Source organism: Dryas octopetala, chromosome 3, assembly GCF_963921425.1.
Source record: "Dryas octopetala chromosome 3, drDryOcto1.1, whole genome shotgun sequence".
Classification (NCBI taxonomy): domain Eukaryota; kingdom Viridiplantae; phylum Streptophyta; class Magnoliopsida; order Rosales; family Rosaceae; genus Dryas; species Dryas octopetala.
Window position 1 is genome coordinate 73,749 of NC_141368.1, and position 23,967 is coordinate 97,715.

General features: G+C 35.0%; 3 protein-coding genes across 6 annotated transcripts; 1 reads left to right on the forward strand and 2 right to left on the reverse strand.

Annotated features, from left to right (window-relative positions):
• Positions 1–19: 19 nt before the first annotated feature.
• On the reverse strand, positions 20–4,193 carry LOC147289049 (intracellular protein transporter). 3 transcript variants are annotated; one of them, XM_086236676.1, is made up of 4 exons: positions 4,005–4,193; positions 2,352–2,557; positions 2,152–2,259; positions 20–1,239 (listed from the first exon to the last, which is right to left on the reverse strand). In XM_086236676.1, exons 2-4 carry the CDS (start codon positions 2,515–2,517, stop codon positions 497–499), a joined length of 1,017 nt encoding a protein of 338 aa, XP_086092802.1. In that variant the 5' UTR covers positions 2,518–2,557; positions 4,005–4,193; the 3' UTR covers positions 20–496. The 3 variants fall into 3 exon arrangements, with proteins under 3 accessions (XP_086092802.1, XP_086092803.1, XP_086092804.1); XM_086236677.1 differs by having other exon boundaries at positions 2,352–2,613; XM_086236678.1 differs by having other exon boundaries at positions 2,352–2,639.
• Positions 4,194–5,291: 1,098 nt separating this feature from the next.
• ORC3 (origin recognition complex subunit 3) lies at positions 5,292–12,334 on the reverse strand. Its single transcript, XM_086238335.1, has 16 exons — positions 12,251–12,334; positions 11,837–12,167; positions 11,562–11,731; positions 11,297–11,427; positions 10,899–11,172; positions 10,692–10,769; positions 10,196–10,251; positions 10,009–10,099; positions 9,527–9,741; positions 8,976–9,045; positions 8,162–8,247; positions 7,917–8,003; positions 7,091–7,166; positions 6,630–6,757; positions 6,271–6,447; positions 5,292–5,431 (listed from the first exon to the last, which is right to left on the reverse strand). The coding sequence occupies exons 1-16, from the start codon at positions 12,323–12,325 to the stop codon at positions 5,326–5,328; spliced, it is 2,151 nt and encodes a 716-aa protein (XP_086094461.1). The 5' UTR covers positions 12,326–12,334; the 3' UTR covers positions 5,292–5,325.
• A 6,632-nt stretch (positions 12,335–18,966) lies between these two features.
• On the forward strand, positions 18,967–23,942 carry LOC147289051 (growth-regulating factor 4-like). Of its 2 annotated transcripts, XM_086237784.1 has the most exons (4): positions 18,971–19,220; positions 20,235–20,589; positions 22,948–23,354; positions 23,429–23,942. In XM_086237784.1, the coding sequence occupies exons 1-4, from the start codon at positions 19,001–19,003 to the stop codon at positions 23,434–23,436; spliced, it is 990 nt and encodes a 329-aa protein (XP_086093910.1). In that variant the 5' UTR covers positions 18,971–19,000; the 3' UTR covers positions 23,437–23,942. The 2 variants fall into 2 exon arrangements, with proteins under 2 accessions (XP_086093909.1, XP_086093910.1); XM_086237783.1 differs by lacking the exon at positions 23,429–23,942 and having other exon boundaries at positions 18,967–19,220; positions 22,948–23,422.
• Positions 23,943–23,967: the final 25 nt, after the last annotated feature.

Here is a 23,967-nt window from a genome sequence, read left to right on the forward strand (position 1 = left end):
TAAGAGTGAGTCTATTCAATGCTTCAGAATCAGTTTGGCAACATTATAAATTAATAATGATATGTTGTGAGACTGTCTGGCAAAACGACATTACACATCTATTAGTTATGCTCCCAAACTTTCTTAACAAGGTTTTCACACGGCAATCAAACAAAAAATAAAAATAAGCAGAAAAAGGTAGGGGATACGTGAATTAACGCCGAGTTATTCTGGAAACTCATTTGCGGACCATAGGAAACATTTTCCCAAAGAATGTAACTTCCAGTACATGCTGAGAAAATGGCCCTACCTGCTACGTGGTCATGCAAGATTTTGCCTTTCCAAACACCAAACTCTCATTCATCCCCAAGTTGCATGCATGCTCAAAGACAGTATATTAAACTAAACTAAGTGTGGTAAGGAGAGAGAGGAGGAAAAAGAAGCTTCTGAGAAGGAAACCTCGAATCAAAGAAGAGAATGGAAACAAGCAAAGAATACACAAGATCTAAAGGTGTGCCTACAGAATATTGGGGAGTTGAGAATCTAGTCTCTGCTGCAACTCTTTGATTTTCAACGAGAGCTCCGCTTTCTGCTCCTTGTAGCTCTGCAGCAAGTACTCCTTTCCTTCTATGACCTCCTTCAACTCTCCTACTTCCCTCTTGAGTATCTCAACCCTCTCCCCATCCCCTCTTCCTCTTTCTGATGCATCAAAATTACTTTCCCCATCAAGACACCCATTCGCATGACAATTTCTTGCTTCAGATTGCCAAATAGCGACTGGAGATGGTTTGTCGTTGGGGCTCAAATGTCCAACACAGTGATCTGCAATTGCCTTCCTAAGCCTTTGAATTTCTCTCTCAGAATCAAAAAAGTCCCTGTTTGCTGCATCAAGTTGTGACTGCAGATGGGTAGAATGTGCCAGCTGAGCATTCAGTGAATTCTGCAACTCTACAATCTGATCCTGCATCTCTAGTATCATGTCATCTCTTCTCTTCAACTGTTGCCTCAGTTTTTGTATTACTTCCCGCTTACTGAAGATGTCAGAGCCAGATTCTGAAACACATGGAGAATCTGAGCAGTTAGAATGGTGGAGGAATGGCTTTGGAGGCAACTCAAGCCTATCAGGTGAAGATGCCCAGATAATGCCATTCTCCTTGTTAAATTCAGGGGCTGGAACTGTGACCAAAGGCAGAGCTCCATCAGCTTCAGTCAGCATCTGGCCGTTGGGCAGGCACTTCATCTCCATCATGCCCTCAGTTCCTATTTCAAACCCATTACATATATGAAACAACAAAATTATTATCATAAATGGACTGTCAAATAGTTTATCAAGCTATACCTCGTCCAAACTCCAAAGAAGTAAAATTAAACAACGAAGGAGAAAGTAAAGGGCTAAAGCAACTTCCCCAGTCAATAAGTTCTATGAATGAGATGACCACATTAGACCAAAGTAAAAGATTCTGGTAAACTTTTTAGCCCAAAAAGGACCTCGCTCGATCAAAAAATGAAAGTAAATTTTAACTCAACTGCTGAATGCCGTCAAAGATGAATATTTCACATGGAGGAGTGTGCATTTGTATGTTGGTGTAAAATTAATATCAGGAGGTTATCTAGCGAATGGTGTTAGTAATATGCTAAAGTGTCTAAGTGGGTCTCTTCCTCTACATCAGCTGAAACTCTTAATCTTGAGGGGATCTACTTTTTGTTACTAACTAACTTAGGCATAATGATCGTAGAAATAAGAAAAAACTGCAAATAGACTACAACAAAGATAATAAAATTGAAATCAAACTCAACTAGCATCAATCCTAGTACAGAAACTTGTTTCGCCATCATGCTGTTCTAACACATAATTAACTTCTAGGTCATGCCAATCTAAGGACATTTTGAATTTTTCAGCCGCACTCTTGGGGAAAAGTCTACTTCTGTCATTCACAAAAACCAGGTTTGACTAGGGTGCCGTTCAAAATTTAACACTCATAGTTTCTCATTATCTTATTTTCTCAATACAGTTGTATCTCACCACATATCATACAAGCTCCAATACCCAAAGGAAAACTAGGCAAGAGAAGGTAATCAAGCACCAGCCAAAACTTGTGTTCAAACCTGAACAGAAACTAAGTCACATTTAACCCTCAGAAATTTGAAACAAAACTGATTACTAATCCATACCTGACATGCAATTAAAGCAACTGCCATCATCTTGTTGAGTAAAGGAATAAACATTTGAGTGCGCATGACAACCTGCAGACTTCCTTCTTTCAGAGGATTTTCCACTTCCTGAAATTGAAAACAACATAAGAAGTTAAGAGCAGTCATGTAAAAGAAAAGCAATGTTATACACATTAAAAGACCATTCAAACCATTACTACCATTCTCCTGCTGCTTTGTGTCAAGAGCTTGCTTCAGCTTGTAACCTAGACGAATTGATAACGTACTTAACAAGGCACCACCAGCAATAAGGACCCAATTAGCTCCATCGCCCTGAAAAGGTTTGGACTTCTGAGCTCTAGGCACACCAGTTGTTTTTGGTTTCATTTTAAGAGCTAGAGCTAGTGTAGTGTCGGAGGAAAAAATTCTGAATCATCCAAGAATGATGACCTATATTAGCAATACACCAAAAGTCCATGCTATCTATATGAAAGACATCTTAGGTAAAACTGCATCAGGAAAGATAAGTTTAAGCGATCTTCACATGAAAGATAAAATCAGTGTTGCATGAATACCAACCAAAAGAAATCAAATATAGTAAGCTCCAATATTATGAAATGGAACACTCAGAATTACTTAGATGGCTGGATGTAGTAATCGAAAAATAAGTGGTTAATTTCACTGCTCATAAATTCCACCAAAGTAAACCCCATAACCACCCAAATATATAAATATATATCATATACATACAGAGTCCTCTTGTAAGGATGCCCTCATTTTAAGAAAAATAAGGACCATATTGTTAGGGCCCACCACACAATGTGTTCTCATGATCCAAAACGCCCATTTTTCAAGGTACTCAATTAAGGATCAATTATCCAAAAATTAGTCAACTCGAAAATCGTTTAACCATTTTTCAAGGTACTCGATTAAGGATCATTTCCATGTTTATTAGAAACATTGTATTCGTTTATTTATTTTATGACAACAAAATGACTAAAAGGTTTTAGATTTTATTTAACTTTTGCAAGGATGATCCTTAGACACACGGTTAGGATCATTGGACAACATTTTGGGATGGCCCCTATAATGTGTTCCATAATTTTCATGAAATGAAGACATCCTCATTAGAGAATTCTCCTATATGCATGGGATAAATCTTAAACACACTATAAAAAACCATTTTCTTTTTATAAATGGGATGAATACCTGGGTGGGCTACATTCTCAATCAATAACCATTAGGCCATTACATTACAGAACAGATTAGAAAGGCCCACCATCCGTAATCTGCTAAGTACTTTTCTTTTCTTTCCAAAAATTTAAATTGCGAAAGCAATGCATAGAGCATCTTCATCAATCATCAGTTATATAATGAAAATTGCACCTTATACATTATATTTCTATGGTTCCAATCCATCAAATCAAGTAAAATACGAATTACAAGTTTCCCAGATATCGTCCCAAAAGAAGAATGCAAATCCTTTGAACAAGCTAAGGTCGGTGTAGGAAGAGTGCAGAAAACTTTTTAGTCTGATTCTGATAGAAAAGGAAACCAGCCAACCCATATTACATTTTCTGTTAAACCTCATTTGGAAAAGCTTCGTTAAATAGAATTCCAGACGTCAAAGTCGCACCATGAAGCCCATAGACATTACGCCAAAAATAAAAACTACTCCTCAAAACTAACAGAAACAGAAACCCTTATACGAAAACCTAAAACCTCAATTGAAATGAAATCCATCAACGTTAAGCAAAATAATCGATCACATAATAAACACACACATATAATTAAGTATACAAAAAAACAGAGATTAAAATTTATCAAACAAAAAAAAAACACCGAGATGACTATTCGAAGCAAGGGAAACCTACCTCGTTCATTGCATTTGTCCTTTCATTAGGGTTTCTGATATTCGCTCTCTCTGGAAATTAGAGAACTGACTGAATCACTCCGTCCTTTTTTTTTTAACCCTTTTGTGCTTTTTCTTTACAACCAAACAAAAGAAAATACAGATTACAGACTAGTCACTACATACTAGTGACTTAGTGAGGGGAAGTGAGGGTTTTGAGATGGCGGCTTTTGCTTATTTATTTCCAAAAGTAATAATACATATTCTATTTTAAAAATATGATTAAAATGGGGATGTAACTGCAAAATATATATATATATATATATATATTTACGCCACGTCATCCATTCCTCTGGATTCGGGACTTGGCTTTCTCTAGTGGCCTCCACGGCTCCACCTTTTGATTTTTCTGTTGCTTCTGTTATGTATATGCCACGTCATGCATATGCGGTTCGTGCCGTTGCGTTGTACAGTTTCTTTTTCCTTTAAATAAAAAATAAAAAATTTAGTATTTTTTTCCCTAAATAGTAAGCCGTTAGCTGGAGGGAAAGGGGATAAATAGAAGGCTGCGCACTTGCCAAACAGGGTGCAAATAGTTGGCTTCCTTTTTATAAAAAGAGGTGCGAGTAGTTGCCTTGCCGCTGGTTAAAATAATATTTTTTTCTTTGATAAATTACCTTGGGTGAAGATTTTCACATTTCACTTTTTTGCATTTACACTTATTTATTTATTTTATATTTTGATAATTGAATAAATAAGAGAAGAATGAAAACATAAAAAGTGTTTTCCCTAACCATTACATTACCCCAACAGCCCAATTAATAATGACGTGTTATTCAATCTTCCACTTCCCCTCTGGCACATTTTTAATACTCTCCTCTTCTTTATTTTCCCTTTTCCTTTATGCCTTCCATTTTCACTATCGTTTTTCTTTTTCAATTTCAATTTTCGTTTTATATTGCTGCTTACCCTTTGCTTAGCACAAGGAATACTAAAGTGAGGGGAGAGTGAAAGCCATATTCTTGGTGCTTTTCTTTACCAATATTCTTATTAGCTTTACTTCCCTCCCTAGGAGGCTCACATTTATAATGTACATGTTATTTCATACCCGTTCCAAATTTCTAATCCTTTCAAGAAAAGAAAATTTATACCGCTCATTATAAATAAATGACTCATAATGGGCCAAATTGCTACATAAATTAGAATTTAAAAAAGTTATAAACTTATAATAAAAATTGGAGCTTCTAATAAAAACAACAAAAACAAACTGCAAAAAATTCAATAAATTCAAATGACATAAAAGGGGAAAATTAAGAAAAATGAACAACCAACTTTTTAACTTGTCACAGCCCAAAGGCCACTCTCTGCATGCAATCACGACGTTTTTTGCTGGGCATCCGAACGAGGCCTGTAATCTGTAGTTCTGTAATTGCCTTGCAAAACCGTGCTCTGTGACAAGAACAAAGTTAAGGATCTTTATGCATAGCCAACTTTAATGTTGGGTGTTAATTCAAGGGGGGGAAAATAACAGGAAAACACAATCCTTGATGCAGGCAGAAGCAATGCATGCTATGCACCTATTACACTACACAGCAGAGGTGTGGTCGAAAACCATGTTGAGAGTAATGTGGAGCAATGTCCCACATCGGAAAACTAAGGCTTAGCATATGTGCTTATAAGTCTTGGGCCTCTCCACCCATTGCCAATTGGTTTTGGGTTGGATGCTCTAATTCTATCATGGTATCAGAGCTTGGTTATCCGCGTGTAAGGCCCAACGGTCACACGTGCTCCCACGTCACCCAATATAATTTGTTCACGTGTAAGGCTCAAAATATCGCCACACGTGCGGGGGCGTGTTGAGAGTAATGTGGAGCAATGTCCCACATCGGAAAACTAAGGCTTAGCATATGTGCTTATAAGTCTTGGGCCTCTCCACCCATTGCCAATTGGTTTTGGGTTGGATGCTCTAATTCTATCAAACCACTGGGGACTTCATTGAAATCTCGAAACTTTGACAAGCTCTTTTTCAGTGTCAAGAAAGGATATCAAGGAAGAGCTCTTGGGATTCTGTTTTAGAACTAGTAATTTGATCTTCTCATAGCTCTAAAAGATTTAGATTGAATACACAACACGGTCTACATCATACATATATTTAAGTGGGTCACTTCTTAGTCTAAACTCTAAAATCACAAGACCTTTGGATGCATCATATATTTATATACCAAATGAGACTGCATCAACTCACTACAAACGAAGATGTTGTGCAGAATGAAAAATCAAAAGGATACTGAATAGATGCTTCACTCTTCTTTTCAGATTCATTCATTTCCTTTCTTCTTTTGGGTAGTGGGGACTGCTCTAACTTGCATTTCCGTTTTCTACTGGGCTGAATGACAATTGTTTTGAAAGACTGGAACCAGTCATGAAGATTGATAAGATCCCCATGCTCTTGAGCCAGGGTATACCTAAGAAATAGGATTAACAAAATTGCTTAGTGCCATCAAACCAGTTACTTGATTATGCATCTGATAATGAAGGTGAAACCCTCCATATCTAGACCATAAAATAGTTGGATATAAACCCAGCACATCTTAAAATTACCATCAGTTTCAAAAAATTGCTATGTGATAGCTACAGTTATACTCACATGATTGAGGTATCAGGCATGGATGGCAATGGAATGTTGCCGCTCCTGCAGCAGCAACTGCATTGTAGGATTTTATGGAACTCCAAAAGATCCACTTGAATCCTTTTTCTTGGGTCTCCAATTAAAGCCTTAAATAAGTAAGTTAAGAACTGATAGGTTATATATAAAGTTCCAAAACTAAGTTACAAAAATTTCAGAAGTAATATGCATGTTAAATGAATGCGCAAATAAAATCCACATATATTGATGAAATCTTTAATGTAAGACATGCCATTGGTCATCAATTAAACCTGATAAAAATAACCTGTCAATACATTACAGATCAAACTTTCAAGCATTTCAGTGATTAATTAATACCACAACGATGAAAATGGCTTAGTGGTAATAAAAGACTAATCTGATTTCATTAAAATAACAAGCTGCTGGTATATGTAAGCTAGAGTAGCCATTGAAATGCTTACCGATTGAAGTTTTTCAACATTTCTAAAGCTGACAATTTCATGAAAAGGCATGCACTCAATCGGCGTCATGAAATACCTGTCAAAAAGGAATTTAAAATTTAAAGTATTAAGCCAGAATGCTCTGCAATAACCAAATAGAATGCTCTCCCTCTCCTTCTCTCTCTCTCTCTCTCTCTCTCTCTCTCTCTCTCTCTCTCTCTCTCTCTCTCTCTCTCACTCACACACAATTGCATTTAGACCAAACCACTTTTAGAAGTATTAAATAAGGAAATAACAGAGGTTAACAATCACATCCTGTCGACCCCATCCCAAAAGTAAAATATATCTATGATGTAGGAACATTCCCGTTAGTTTGATCTATCTTGATTGGGAGGAGTTTTGTTTTGAGTGTGGGGTTTTCTGGACATCTTGTCCATCTTTCCTTGTACTTTCTCTTCTATTACTAAAGCTTTGTTCCTTACAAAAAAGATTAAAAAACAAAAACCATATGGTTTCCTAAGATGGTAACTCATAACTTCTAAAATAATCTTCTGAAACTTTGGTCTAGCCTCAACTTCCTAGTCAGATCATATGAACACTTAGTATAAGCAAAACCAACCCGCAATGTAAATTCAAAATATTCTCTCATGATGGCTCAAGATAGAGACAGATTATGCAGTAGAATTTGTCTATTGAGTCAAGAGTATTAGGAAGTATTAAAGCCATCCATACCTTGACAAAAATCAGTTGAATTAAAGCCATCCATTTATGAACATTTATTCCAATCCTGATTAGAAGTTAAGTACTAAGTATTAAAAAAGACAATAGTGAAGTTAATAATAATTACCTAACCATGCAATCAATTAGCATAGTAGCTTTTCCATTAATTGATTCTGACTCGTCAATCTCTAAGGGATTCCGAGATGTATGTCTCCTGTCACATGAACAGAGTCAAAATGGAGCCACTAGAAATAGAAGTTCCACCAAGTTTCAAAAAAATTGGACAGCTCAAATGCTAGTACAAAAACAGAAGGGAAGACCGAGAGAGTGAGAGAGAGAGAGAGAGGCGGGGGGGATGAAATAAAATATTACTTGGTTATGCCTGTCAGATCTGGTTTACAACTTCTTCCTTCTTCAACTTTCAATAAGGACTGTAGCTCCTTTACCTTCTCATGAATCTATTTCAAGCACATAACTATGGTCACTCAACCGATCCCATATTAACTTAGTAATCAACTACTATCACTGCTTAAAACATGTAAGAGAAATAGCTAGATGAGAAGAAGAAAGATAGCTAGATGAAAGCAAAGCTATAACAGAGCCTACAGACAGAGATCTCAAAACACAAGCTCAGGTTCTGTCACAGAATTTTGATTCCTTCATGAGAACTAGTCTTCTTTTCTCCCAAAGGCATACCATCAGCAAACATCTAGTCAAGCTACAGTACTCTTCAACCCATACAAGCAACCCAAAGAATCTAAGCATCCCCTAGGCCATGGAAACAACAAGAAAACAAGGACAAGTTCCGAGAAATTTTGGCTGCCAATGTGATTGGAGATCGTCCATGTGGAGTCATTACAAAAATCTATCATAAGCTCCTAAGGAAACAAAGCCACCCTTGTCCTAAATTTCTTAAAAAGCCACGTACGCAAATAACATTAAAAAGTGTGATAACGAAGAGGCCCTATTGCAAATTCTATCAATAAAGTAGCTACCATATGCTAAAGTAAAATCTAATACAAGTATTTCATACTCAACTAACAGAGCTGATCTCCAACTACAGAAAGGAAAACAGTAATAGAAGGGATAATGAAATTTGTTGTGGACCAAAACAATAAAATTCAGATTTAACTTTTAAGCAAACCCCTGATGCTACTTCATAACTTGCTTAAAAATACAGTCATACCTCGGGAACATCTACAGTGAGATTTTCCCAACTCTTAAGCAACTGACAGAGAAATGCTGCAGGAAGATCCCTGATAATTTCAAAGTTTAGACAGTTTAGAAATAGAGTCTACCAATGGATCAAAAAACAAATTCAAGTCAACTAATCAGCAAAACTTCCAATTTCTATGAATATGAATGGAAAAAATTTTGATTTGACACCTGGAAAAACAAGGAACAGCAAAAGTGATACTCATTTAAATTGACTTTAAAGTAGCATGGTGCTTGAATAAGTATAACCTTTTTTAAAAAGAGATTGAATAAGAATTACCAAAAAAAAATTATTTAAAAATAAAAACTATGCTTCTGAGTAGATTTCGGGCAAAGAAACGTAGGAACTAAGAGTCTAAGACTAAATTAAAAATAAAAAAACAGAAACTAAGCCATGTCTGCAACGTGAGAACCAGAGTTTTGTAGTTAAGTTGCCATCAAGATCTTTTAACCAGTAACAATAAGACAGGGATAGTGAGGCGTACTTCAATCTGTCTGTATTATTTAAAACTCATCACTTACCTCACTTTGCGAACTACCTGACAAATAAGGCGTCCCTTTTGGAAGCTCAAAGTTTGTTCAAGCATACACTGATCACTCGAAAAAGATGTACCAAAATCTTTTCCAATTCCAGCGCCAATATCAGAAGCCAATGAGTTGTAAATATCTGGATCAAGTGCCTCACAAAATAAGTCTAACAATTGGATTTTGTTACACTTCCCAGCTTCAAATAAGCACTGCAACACACTAGCATGTCAAGAAACAGAAAGACCAATGTGATGATATGAAATAAGAAAAGTACAAGGCCTTAATAGAAACAATCATTTGTGTTCTTTCACTCATCAGGCATGATAGCTTAAGGGGCCAAAAGCATAAAAACATATCAAAATATGCTTTTAAGCTTACAAGTTTGGAGAATGTATAAGCTTGGGAATGTTGAAGAATCATGGTTTTAATATCAGTATAAGATAAAAAATAAAAAAAAAAGGAGACTGAAAGTTCACCAAGACAACAGTGCTCCAGAGCTTCTGCAATATCTTCAACTTTGTCAAACCACGAGCTATATTGGTATCAGTCTGTTCAGTCATTTGATCCCTGGTGACAGCTTTTCCAGCAGAAGTCAGCATATTGACTTAAAACTTTTAGCTCATCCATTAAAAGAAATAAAAAATTGTTGACCTTTAGGATTACCTTGCAGAAGATAAAAGTTCAGAAGCACATTCGACCACTCTCTCTCTCTGCAATCCCTTCAATAGCCAAATTACATCTTAGTAAAAATATCCCAAACATTTTCTGGGATTGGCAGGGAGAGAAGACTAATCAAGGATGCATGATATTAGCAAAAAAATTTATGAAATTCAAACAGGGAGCCATAATTGCCAAAGATGTTATTGTTGCTTCATGGCCACAGTAAATGAAATGTTCTATGTCAAAAGAATTTTCCTTCCAAATCCAAAAAAAAGAAAAAGAAAAAGGGGGAAGGTGGGGATCAGTTTCCAATTAACCACTTTGTTGCAGTTTACAGTAGAGGTCCAGAGGAAAAAGGATAGTCTCTTTTATTAAGTGAAAAATAGAAATAAGAGATGGCAGAAAAGGAATGTGAATGTAGGTATGAGTTATGCACCTTGACATGAATACAATCTATATTGCAAACATGGTAAAGGGGAGTGATGTTCAAGGATGCTACCTCGTTGTCTTCTTCAACAAGCAAACACCTAAGCATGAAGCTCAAAGGCTCTGCGGAGAAATGTTGGACACATGCTATCTGAAAAGGACTTTTGACATCAGCAGGGGCCTAGTCGTGCTGACATGAAAGCATAAGAGGAAATGCAACATGGTATAGACAACAATGACAATAATGGTGGTCACAATATCTGAGAACTTAATTACCGACCTTTAAAGCTCTAACAAAAGATGTCAATGTGCCATCCTGATTTAAGAAGTAGTTTCGCAGAAAAACTGCAACCTTGTGACCAACAGAGAAACCAGAACATTGCCTCACAAGAGCAGCCTCAACAACTGCATCCATCCTCTCAGCCGGTGATCCCAATGTGAACTTGCAAGGGCACAACTTCTGCAGCACATTTGAAGGAAGTATGTTTCTTGGGGCATCCAGTGTTGTTGCAACTCCCATTATTAAAATGACTGGGATTTTGACAACCCATTCACTGATAAAAACAATGGAGCAAGTTACAAGGCCATGTAAGCAAAATCTTGTGCTGAAAAGAAAAATGAAGAGAAGGTCTGTAAATTTTAATTTATAAGCAACAAGTGAGGTTGGGGTTAGAAAACCTCAACATAAGAATAAAATCAGACACGACAGGACCAAAACATCGTTCCATATCATCTATAATGACAACCAGCGGAGAACCAAAGTTTCCTTCCTGGCTGTACCATGATGCCAAAATGGACAAATCAGCTGCCTGCATGAAAAATGAAAAAAAAAAAAAAAAAAAAAAAAAAAAGAGTAGTATTAGAAGCAAGAATGAAATTGAAAACAATTGAATATGAGCCTACTTCGTCTAAATGGATGGAATAAGGAAATGTAAATACTTACATCAAAAGTGCGCATCAAAAACTGTCTCAACAAACTAGTGAGACAACCAGCAATCCCATTCTTGGAAGAAAAGTCGAAGGAGGAAAGGTTAGCCACATGGCATCCATGAGATTTCAAGCAGAGGCCAAGCTCTTGAAATGTCAAAAAATCATCAACAAACTCCATATTCTCTGCCAGTAACAGCTCAATCAAGCAAGTTCGTTGATCACTAACTAACATTATTAACTTATTCATTCAACACAAATTGGATAATAGATAGATATTGGAGAACATACTGGTGAGAAGGAGCCCAGTGAAGAGCTGTGTACAAGTAGCGTGGGTGACAATGGGAAAAGGGCCAAGAGAAGGGGTGGAAAATGGTTTGATAGAATGGAAGGAGTCGCGTACCCAGCTGTGTATGTGATTGAAAACACCAGCATTAATATTCCTCACAACTTCCTTGATAGTGGATTCAATTCTTGACCAAACTAACTGAAAAGCTTCCATTCGCAAGCACAGCTCATCGCATTCCTTCTTGTCAGGCTTTGTTGGGTATTTATCAATCCTCCTTCGGGCCTTCCCACTTGAAGTTAATTTTTCAGATGCTTTGTGAAGAACGAAGAAACTCTGCCCAACCACAAAATGATATTAAATAAAAATAGAAATAGAAAACGAAGCAACAAATAAAACGGAAAAGGAACAGACGGGACCTGGAGGTTGTTTTGGGTAGTATCGGGGATTGATTGAGGTGGTGAATCACCCGCACTTGCAGATGAAGACGCCATTGATGCTCTTTTCTCTCTACTCTTCTCTCTTAAAAGATGAGCAATTTTAGGGTTTTCTAGCCCACCCTCATTGGCGCTACTTCTAGTTCTGGACTCACCGACTCCGTCTTTCTTTTGGCGGGAAAATAAAATAAAAAAGATTAAAGGCTTGAAATTAACCACTCAATTTAGTCCCTTGTGCTGCTTGTGCAAGTTGTAGTGAAAGGAAATTTCCGATTTCAAAAAAATTTTAAAATTTTTTAAATTTCGGCAAAAATTAAATGAAAACGAACGAAAATTACTATCAAAATATAAAAATTTTTAATGAAACTTTATCGTATGTTTATTTAACATATTATCTACTAAATTGATAAAAAATATTGAAGAAGTCAAATTATATAGTATATTTCATGTGATATAAGGTGAATATAATGCGCGCTAGAACAAAAACTGTTAAATAAAATTAGTATAATGAATAAACAAAATTAGTATATTCTTTATACTGTATAATTTAATTATATACTAAAATCTAAACCCTAATATTCTATATATTCTATATATCCTAATACTTTTTATACTTTATAATCTATATATTAAACTCTATATAATCTATATTATTTAAGATATTAGGTTTTAGGCCGTTTAGGATACTTTTAAGGTTTAAAATAACTAAACGAAATCTCAAAACTTTTTTTTTCTTTCCAATTGCCGAAAGGCCCCAAACCCCCCCTTTTTTTTTTTTCTTTACTTACTTTTTTTCCTCGTGCCTCTCTCTTCTGTCTTTTTTTTTTTTGAATCTTTCCTTCCTTTTTTCCTGTGCTTCTCACCTAGCCAAGTTTTGTCTTCACTAAGTGTAACAACCCAAATTTGGGCTTTTGGTAATTTTGTTATTTAAATTTTTCAAATTTGTTTTAAGGTTTGTTTAAAGGAATTAGAAATTTCTTTAAATTTATTTTAACTAACTTAGACCTTTGGTTGTGGTTCTAGAGCTTAGTTGTGTGAAAATGAATTTTAGAAAATGAAAATTCAAGAATTTGGCAATGATTATTTTTAAAAAAATTTAATTATAAGAGTATGATTTTTTATAATTTTTTTGAAAGAAATTTGATTATTTTGAGGTTATAGGAAATTAGTACTCATCAATACGAGTCCGTAGAATTTTTCGGTGAATTATTTGGAGTCTCCAGCTATTTTTAGTGAATTTCTGAAGTTAGAAAAAATAGAAAATATGAAAATTTTGGTACATTTCGCCGAAATTTCGACGAAATCTTCCCGACAAATTATTAAATATGTATTTCGATTTCGGAACCCTAAAAAAACGAAATTTAATACCTTAGTAGTAGTATGGCCAAACAGGGCATTCTGTTTGGATACTCGGTTAGCCAATTAATCAAGCTTAAATGCTTCAGAACAAAACTTACTTATTCTTGAAATGCTACCTGTGTGGTATCGCTAGGGAGAGAGAAAGAGAGAAAAGGAAAGAGAAAAAGAGAGAAGAGAGATATAGAGATAAAAGAGATGATGGGGATACCACCTATTGGTATCCCCGGGGCAGGTAAGTTTTACTCAATACTTAATAGCCATTTTGCCTCTTCGACTATAGCTTACCCGATTTGTTAAATTGCGGGTCCATTTGGCATTACTTTTAGAACTGTTAAAAACGCTTTTATATTAGTAAAAGCGTTTTTTGTAGCGTTTGCAAAAAAATAAATAAAAATACTTATGGATTATAAAAGCGTTTTTAAAAAAAATTTTAAGAAGTGCTTCTAAGTATTTTACAGGTACTTCCTTAGGAAACACTTTCAAATACTTTTACATGAACTACTTAAAATTTTTATAAATATTTGTATGTACTTCTTAGTAAAAGTGCTTATAATAAAAGCACTTCCTAAAAGTAGTGCCAAATAAGGCCCACTTCATATTTAAAAAGTTGGTTAATTTTCTCCTTAATTTTTTACAAATATGTCAATGTGGCTCATTGTATTAATTTATTAACATTTCATCTATATTTTCACTAAATAAAAAAAATATATATTTCTACTCAAACACATATCAAATGTCATATGGATAAAAGTAAAGTGGACTATTCATGCTCAAAGTTAAGATAAAATAACTATCATGTCTAAAATAAAATAAAATTTGAAAAAAAAAATATCAATAATCATTTGTTTTTTAACTTATTTGCACATATATCTCTACTTAGTCTCACTTTACCTCTTTAAAGTTTATTGTCTCAATTTATCCTTTGTAAGTTTTTTATGTGTGTTGCATAACCCAAATTGTCAAGTTCGTCAATTTCACCATCAATTTATCCTCTGCCACGTAGATGTTATGTCAACAATTCAAACAGTGGAATGAATGGACTTGATGGTTTTGGATTATGTAAAATACACGGGAAACTTGTAGGGGTAAATTGAGACAATAAACTTTAAAGTGGTGAAGTAAACAAAACTATAATTTTAGAAGATAAATATGTAAATAAGCCTTTTATTTTTTATTTTTTATGTTTTTATTTTTATTTTAGGTATAATAGTTAATTATACTTTAAGTTTGAGCATGAATTGTCTAAATTTACTTTCACACGCATGTAATGAAATCTATATTTAGAAAAATTATGGCTGGAATCTTAACAAATTTTACCTTCAAATTTGTAACATACAAGCTATAAAGAGTAGCAGTGAATTATTGAGAAGATTTTGAAACAGCAGCGGCAGGCTTTTCTAAAAAAAAATTAGGGTTAAATACATTTTTGGTCCACAAACTTTGGGCGGTTTCTCAATTTGGTCCACAAATTTTAAAACGTGACAAAAATAACCCCGAATTATCCAATTTGTGTCAATTCAGGATCTTCCGTCCAAATATCTAACAGAGGCTGACGTGGCCGTTAAATGCTGACGTGGTGCGCTAAATGTGCACCACGTGTCACCTATTTTATTTTATTTTCAGATTTTTTCTATTTTTCTATTTTTATAAACTTTAAAAATTAATTAAAAATAGCTCCGGACTCATAAAAATACACGAAACATTCCTACGAACTCATCTTAACTAGTACTAATTTAATATTGGGTCAAACTACCAATTTTCCCTCTTAGTGTTTTTCAGAAAATTTGGGAAGTCTAAATTTATTTCTAAAAAATAAAAATACTCTAGACTCTTTGGAAATTCATAGAATAATCTCCCGAGCTCCAAAAAATACGAGGTTTGCACCGTTGGTCTTCTAAAAACTAATACTACCGTTCTCATGAACACTTGCTACCCAAAAGAACTCTCGGTCTTAGAGGAAAATAAATTTCCCTTTATAAAATAAATTTTTTATTTTAATTTTTTAGAAATAAATTTGGACTTTCCAAATTTTCTAGAAACTCTCAGAGGGTAAATTGGTAATTTGACCCCATAATAAATTAGTACTAGTCAAGACGAGTTCGTAGGAATTTTTCGTATATATTTCTGAGTTCATAGCTATTTTTAATTAATTTTCAAAGTTTATAAAAATAGAAAAATAGAAAAATAGAAAAAATCTGAAAATTAAATAAAAGAGATGACATGTGCTGCAGATCCAGCACCCCACGTGTAGAGTCTAGAGTATTTTAATTTTCTAGCGCGCACACGGGAGATTATCCTATGAATCTCCAAAGAGTCTAGAGTATTTTAATTTTTTTAGAAATAAATTTGGACTTTCCAAATTTTCTGGAAACACTTAGAGGGCAAATTTTTAGTTTGACCCAATATTAAATTAGTACTAGTCAAGATGAGTTCGTAGGAATTTTTCATGTATTTTTATGAGTCCGGAGCTATTTTTAATTAATTTTTAAAGTTTATAAAAATAGAAAAATAGAAAAAATTCGAAAATAAAATAAAAGAGGTGACACGTGGCGCACATCCAGTATGCCATGTCAGCCTCCGTTATATATTTGGACGGAAGATTTTAAATTGACACAAATTGGATAATTCGAGGTTATTTTTATCACGTTTTAAAATTAGTAGACCAAATTAAAAACTGCTCAAAGTTTGTGGACTAAAAATGTATTTAACCCAAAAAATTATCTGAGATCCTAATAGTTTCACATGCTCACCTTGATGAAGGTTAGTTCGGCACACCTAGTCTCCTCCCTCAAAGAGATAGATAAGCGTTTGCTAGATTCAAGAAAAGAAGTGGTCCATGGATTAATGAGTAGAGGAGCAGTAGTCCCACAAATACAATGATACAAAACCCCAAAAGTAGGAAAAGCTTGGGACCCCACTTTCATTGGTTCCTCTGTGATCTGTCAGTCCACGGACCCCACGACCACGTCGAATGTCACCTGCGTTCCGGCAACAAACCGGTATCTTTCCTAGTGGTTTACCGGCTATATCAGGTTTCAGTAGGGGGTTTGGGCCTTCTGGGGCCGGTCTCAATCCAGCCCATCACGTGTAGTTGCTGTCAGGTAAAGGGGTGGCAGTGGGTGGGTGAGGAGACAAATGATAAGGGCTTTCAGCTTTGAGAGATTTTTGCTTAACTACTCGTTGTTGAAGGCTGGCAAGACAAGATGGAGATGGACACCGTCAACTTTTACCAACAAGAAAAAAAAATATGTGGGCACTCTCCTGCTTTTTTACTCCTTCTCATCTTGATATGAACTCATGGACTCCCTTTCTTGAAAGAAAAACTGAATCCCACCACTAGAGCATATAGTATTAATGTAATATGTAGATGTTGATAAAATATTTAGACGCATATTATTTGATGTTATATCACTTTGATAAGCTGACCCTTAGTTCAACAATTTGTCCAAAAAGTGTTTGGTTGGAGAAGATTCAAATGAGAAGAAATCCTATCTACTTTATTCACCGATCTTTTTCTATATTTTTATCATTTTGTAGTGTAGTTTTATAATTGGAATTGTTTATTTTTTAGACAATCTTTTAAAGATCATATTTGTAAAAATCAACTAAATCAGAAATCGTTTGGTTATGTAACTGTGATCAAATAAACAAATAATTTTGGTATTAACTAGATTTATCGTCTATTTATTAACAATTGTTACGTGACTATATAATTTCCGATTTAGTTTATTTTTTGTAAAGATAAACTTTTAAAAGTGATCTAAATAATTAACAGTTTCGATCATAAAAAAATTGTAGGATGAAAAAAATAGAAGAGACGATCGATGGATAAAATATAAAGCATTCCCCTCAAATAAGTACCAAATGACATTCAAAACTTAAGTTAAAAGTTTATTGAGATTGTGACAAATAGGAAGTATGTTAAAATTGTGAAGTAACTAAAAGTCTAAAACGATTATACACATGCAATAGTGAGATAAGAGCTATGAAAAGGGATGAATAATAGAGTGGCATACTTATAATTTGCAATCACAAAATTACAGTCAATTTGGAATCACAAAAGTACAATAATTTGTAATCACATTCACCATAATTTTGTTAGTACTTTTCATAAGTGTTAGTTACTGTTCAATAATTTCAATCATTTAAGTAACCAAAAAAAGAGAACTCATTAAGCACTCGATCCTATAAAACACGCCCCTGATTTTATAACGTGGGTCGACTTATAATTTTAAAAAACTAAACGAACCTTTTTAATATCAAGTAAATTAAGCGAATTATTTTATCAAAGTAAGCTCCAAAGTGACTTATTAATTATTTACAGTAAAACATAGAAAAATGGGTGCAAAAGTTCAATTTAGAAGCATGTTCTTAGCCCAAAAAAAAACAACTAGGAGCATCAAAAGTGCAGCTCTTATTAAATTACAATACAAGACCATTTTTGTAAGAATTTAGAATGTTACACGAAATTAATAAATTTTATTTGATTTTGAAGATTGATATAGATTTCCAATTAGTGATATTTTTGAGAAGTCGAAAGTTTGAACTCCTGCTGCCTAAATAAAAAGCACCAACTCTTATCAAAAGTTTTTAATACCAACTAATGTCACGTCTAACTTATTATAAATAAATGAGTAACACAATAAATTCAAATATGAACAAATAAAATATTTATATTTTAGATGAAAATCTAGAAAATAAAAATAATAGTTAGTTTTTTAGTATATATTTCTTTCCTAATTTATAATCCTGAAGGATTCGGTGACCACAAGGGATTTGAAGTCAGAAATAAATAATGTCATGTGTTGCCAACTACTGAACTTTGATGTGTCCCAAGTCCAAACCCATGCAAACACAATTCTGCCAATTAAGCACATAGACAATATAGTAAAAATTCCCATATGGTTACATTTACAATTTTACACGGAGGGGTACACAGTACAATCTCTCAAAGTCGACTGGAACTTGGCAAACTCACTCTTACACATTGACAAAACCACTTGAGAGTTTCTTAAAAAAAAAAAGGAACCACTTGAGAGTTCTGCGTTCAGAGAGTTCAGAGTCTTCAGACAGCACCACTTTTCAATTTTAATGAAGCTTAGTTAATAACTAAACTTACCCCAATAATAAGCAAACTTAATATGCCTCCCCCAATAAAATGAGACCAAACCTTGGTCCTTGGGGTTATTCCACACACTACACAGACACTGCCTCCCTTTCTCAACACAAACGCACAGAACACAGCGAGAGTAACCCAACATGCTAGAGACCCTGGCTGATCTATGCCCCATGTTTTTCTCTGTCGTTTGTAATGTTTGAGCTTCTGGGTCTTGTGGACAAGTGTTATAGAGAGAAGAGTGGTTGGTGGTGAAGATGAATAGTTGTACTGGAGGTGGTGGTGGGGGTGGGGTTGGTGGTACTGGGATGATGGGGATGAGGTCACCTTTCACAGTGTCGCAGTGGCAAGAGCTGGAACATCAGGCTCTGATCTTCAAGTATATGATGGCAGGCATGCCTGTGCCTCCTGATCTCGTGCTTCCTATTCAGAAGAGTTTTGAGTCCATTTCTCAAAGATTCTTCCACCATCCTACCAGTAAGTGTAGCTAACTCTTTCCCCCCTCTCTCTCTCTCCTTTTTCTCGATTTTCTTTTTCAGATTAAACGATTGAAATTAATTTTTAGGGTCGATATTTGATTTGAAGCATCTTTATTTCCTTTTTTTCTTTTTGAGTTTTTCAGTTCTTGAAATAAGAAATGATGTACTATTAGCTATTAATTTTTGCTTCGAGATGCACCTCTTCCTTTTCTTCTTTTGAGGGATTGTAAAAATCCGGTGATGCAATCGCATTCTCCGGTCAAATTGCTGTTTTTGTTTCTGTATTCCTGATTTATCCGCTAGGTCAGTCTGGTTGGTTCTTTGCGCCCAGTTTTGGTGTAGCAGCTATATTTCGATTCATCTTTTTCCAAGGGTTTCAGTACATGGTAACTGCGAATGAAGAGATTGTACCTGTCCATTATATAGTTGTATTTTACTTGTTAATGCGTCTTAAATCATTTTTAGAAGTTTTTTTTACTATCCTTTTTTTTTCTTTCTTTGAATGAACAGGGATCTTATATTCTTTACTAGTTTGTAGTCCCAAATGAATAGACAGGAAATCGCACTATGGACCCTGAAAAATTAATTGACCTTGATACCTCTTGGATTTGTGCTTATGCCTTGATGCATTCAATTTAATTTCGGGGTTAACCTTTTGACATTCATTGAATTTCTATGGTTCTTTATTATACGATTTCTTAAACTAATTTTTCAAATTCATCCTTTACTTTCTTGTTAGTCTTACCATCATAAATTATCCTGCTGTGGCCAGTGTATTATCTGAAATCAGGTTTAAATGAATGAACACTTCTTCTTCTTGTTCTTTTGGTTTTGAAGTTGTTAAATTTTGAAGTTTGTTTTTTGGCTAATTACATTTTCACATATACTTTGTATGATATACATTATTTTGTCTTTATTATCGATATTGTATCAAACCACTTTCAATACTGTGGTTTTGCTGATTACGAAGTAGAAGTATACATATCAGTTTAATTGTGGATACAATTTGCAGTGGGTTATTGTTCCTTCTATGGGAAGAAGGTGGACCCTGAGCCGGGACGCTGCAGGAGGACTGACGGCAAAAAGTGGAGGTGCTCCAAGGATGCATACCCGGACTCCAAGTACTGTGAGCGCCACATGCACCGTGGCCGCAACCGTTCAAGAAAGCCTGTGGAATCACAAACAATGACACAGTCATCGTCCACTGTGACATCGCTGACTGTCACTGGAGGTAGCAGTGGAACTGGGAGCTTCCAGAACCTTCCATTGAATGCCTTTGGTAACACCCAAGGAACCAGTTCTGGAACCAATCAGTCTCATTATCAGATAGACTCCATTCCTTTTGGGATCCCGAATAAAGATTATAGGTATTGCTTTTTCTACAGTTTACTTGTGCTTCATTTTTTTTTTTTGAGACTGAACTTGTGCTTCATTTGGTTGTTAAAGAAATGCAAGTGAAGAAGAAAAACAGAAATTCATGAAAGTTTTACAACTGGCTAGTCCAACTATAAGTTCATCAAGTTGAAATTTGATTAATTGGAAACATGAACAGTAAGAAACACAAAGTTTCTCTTGAGTTTTTATGCATATTAAATGAAAATATGGTAATCAACTTTCTGTATGTTCGAACTTTTTAGGCAATTAGACGAAGTATTCTATGATTAAATTATTGGATGCATAGCTGTTATAATTGTCACATGATCTTGGTCTTACTTGGGCCCATATAAATTGTGTGGTGTAAGTGAGTAAATTTGGGGACTTCTGCCATCTGGGTATTGGGTTTCTTGCAGAAACTTTTCGATTTCTGTCAGATCAAGGGTTCTGGGCCCAAATGTTCTTAGAATAATTGTTTAATTTTTTTTGTCTTCGTATTGTATATTGGCCTTTTGGTATGGTCATTTCCTTCTGTTTTCTCTGTCAAATTTGCTCCAAAAGTCTGACAAGTGACAACCATAGAAAATTGCCTTGAGCATGCTAATGACTGGAAAAATATATGCTAATGACAAGTGATAAGCATATGCTAAGTTTCTGCTTAAACAGATAGATAGGATAGAAATGGTAGGCGTACCAGTTTTGCAATTTTCTTCTGGCTGAGAAGATTGCTTGTGATCTATTTAAGGGAGGCATGTATCAGTTTCTAAATATTGGTGGTCTTAAAGATAGTTGCAAAGTGTTGAAATTTTTTAATTCTTGATATGTAATATTTTGAGCATCACCTACAACTCATCAGACTCTTTTATGTGTAGATGATCTTATACTTTATTATTGTATATAATTATCTTAGCTGCTATTTTGTATATCTTATACTGGTGCATAAGCCGAATACCCTAAAATATTTTATGGAAAGCTTTTGTTGTTAAAAGTTATTGTGATATATAGTGTTTGCTGGGTCCGTTTATGAAATTGTATGGCAGGAGTGATAAGACTGCTGACATCTATAATGAATATGTAGCAAAAACTTTTTGAATTTCTGTGAGGCTCAGGCTTCTGGGCCCTGATTCCCAAAAGGATTATGGTTGAAGTCTGACGTCTTTCCAGTGAGTGGCTTTTGACAGCCATCCTTTGGTTTTGATTCTTTAGTTTCCGTTCTCTGTTAATCCCTTGATGAAATCTGACAGCATTCTGAATTGTTCTTAGTGTGCTGTTTAGTGGCATCTTATTCACCATCTGCAGTATCTATTGATAAGGAAATGTGGGAAGGACGCAGTCAGTTGTTTTGCAGATTTTTATTTCAAGAGATTTATTTATTTTGTCATCAGTGGCAAAAGAATTGAGTGGAGTTGGCAAATCCTTCCTGGATGTGTGGTTTAAAGAAAGCTATATAGTATTGAAGACTTTGGGCTGCATCCAGTACATGTTACTTGCCTTAATACTTTGACAATCAGCCTTATTGAACATATTTATTTTGTTCGAATGCATATATCTTCCTTTTTTCCTTCTTATATGTGTGTGCTTGCTGCGTTTGTGTATATACATATTATGCATGCACATGCATATTAAATTATCCATGTTGTTTGCATTCCTGCAGCATCTATTCCCACAGCTGTCCAAGAATTTATCTTTTACTTTTTCCATTGATTATCTCAAATTCTTTCATGAGCCTTCTCTTACGGTGTCACTCCTCTCTGAATTTCAAAATTTTTAGATTATTTCTTGTTCCTGATATGCGATGTCCTTGCTTGTTTCCTTTCTGCTATAAATGCCATCTGATGTGTCCTAACTCCTATTGTACTTGTCTATCAATTTCCATAGTTGCTGATGCAATAATGGGATTAGGATTTGTAGCACCATGTAGTGATGTATTTGGTAGGTTAGGAAATGGAATTAGAAAGATTGTATTCTAATGATTCAGAGTAGGAAAAAGCTAATTATTATTATTTTTGGTAAACAACAAAATTGAGTAACTGTAAGAACATGTGGACATCTAATAATGCATACAATCCTTTGCGTTTTGCATTGCATTTGAGTGCAGAGGTTTGGTACTGTAATATGGGGAGATTGTAAAGTTGCTGAAGGTATATTGAAAGTTAGAAACATTTGATCATACAAGAACAAGTTGAGATTCTATGGGAACATATTTCCAAAGTCATTTATCAGTGATATATCCTAAGAAGTTGAGATTCATTTTCATTTAGATATCCAGAGCTGTACTACATCATTGACTGTTATTACTATGACAAAAGATGGACGCCTCATCTAACAGCAATGAATCACCTTTACTGCAGGTATCTTCAAGGACTTAAACCTGAGATTGGTGAGCATAGTTTCTTCTCAGATGCTTCCGGAAGCAACAGGGGTCTCCAGATGGACTCACCACTAGACAGCACATGGCCTCTGATACCATCCAGAGTTACCTCATTTCCCACATCCAAATCGGGCGATGGCTCTATTTTGCAGCATGATTATCCGCAGCATTCATTTTTCAATAATGAATTCCCCTCAGGGGAACCTGTGAAACAGGAAGGCCAGTCTCTCCGACCTTTCTTTGATGAGTGGCCTAAAGGCAGGGATTCCTGGTCTGGTCTCGAGGACGAGAGATCCAACCAGACCTCATTCTCCACAACCCAGCTCTCAATATCAATTCCAATGACTTCATCTGATTTCTCTGCAACAAGTTCTCGATCTCCACATGGTGAGTTTCATTGCGGGGAATGTTTCTTGCAAATTAATGCTTAATTCTAAATACTGTGGTTAAATCGTTTGCAGATAATTGAGAGAATCATGCTGTTACGAATTCCATAGACAAATCATGAAAGGCTTGGGGAAGTACTAGCATGTGGTTTGAGAGTGCTTGAAGAATCACTTTGCAAATTTTTCGTCTTTCTCGAAGCTTTGTGGTTGTGGGTTTATGGATAGCTATATGTTTAAAAGTACATTTGCAAACTCAAGTTTTAGGTCTGAATAAATTAAAGACCGTGACAAGTATTTAGGATATCCTGAACATTTTGGTTCTCTTAAATGAAAGAGCAACATTCTTTGGACTTGGCTTTGATTTATTGATATTGAATAACGTTGTGGTACCAAGTACTAAGTACTAGCCTCTTGGAATAAGGAGATAGATGGTGCCAAGTGCTCACTGGTGATTTCGATTAAGGCCTCGTCCTTCGAAGTTGTATGCCTGGATGCTTCTGCTTACTAGTGTGAGCTTGTAAATTGGTGTTCCAAATTGGTGTAACCTTCATAAAATTATTGTGACGACCCAAAACTTCAATTTAACATGATGCCCGGATAAAAAAATCTCCAAG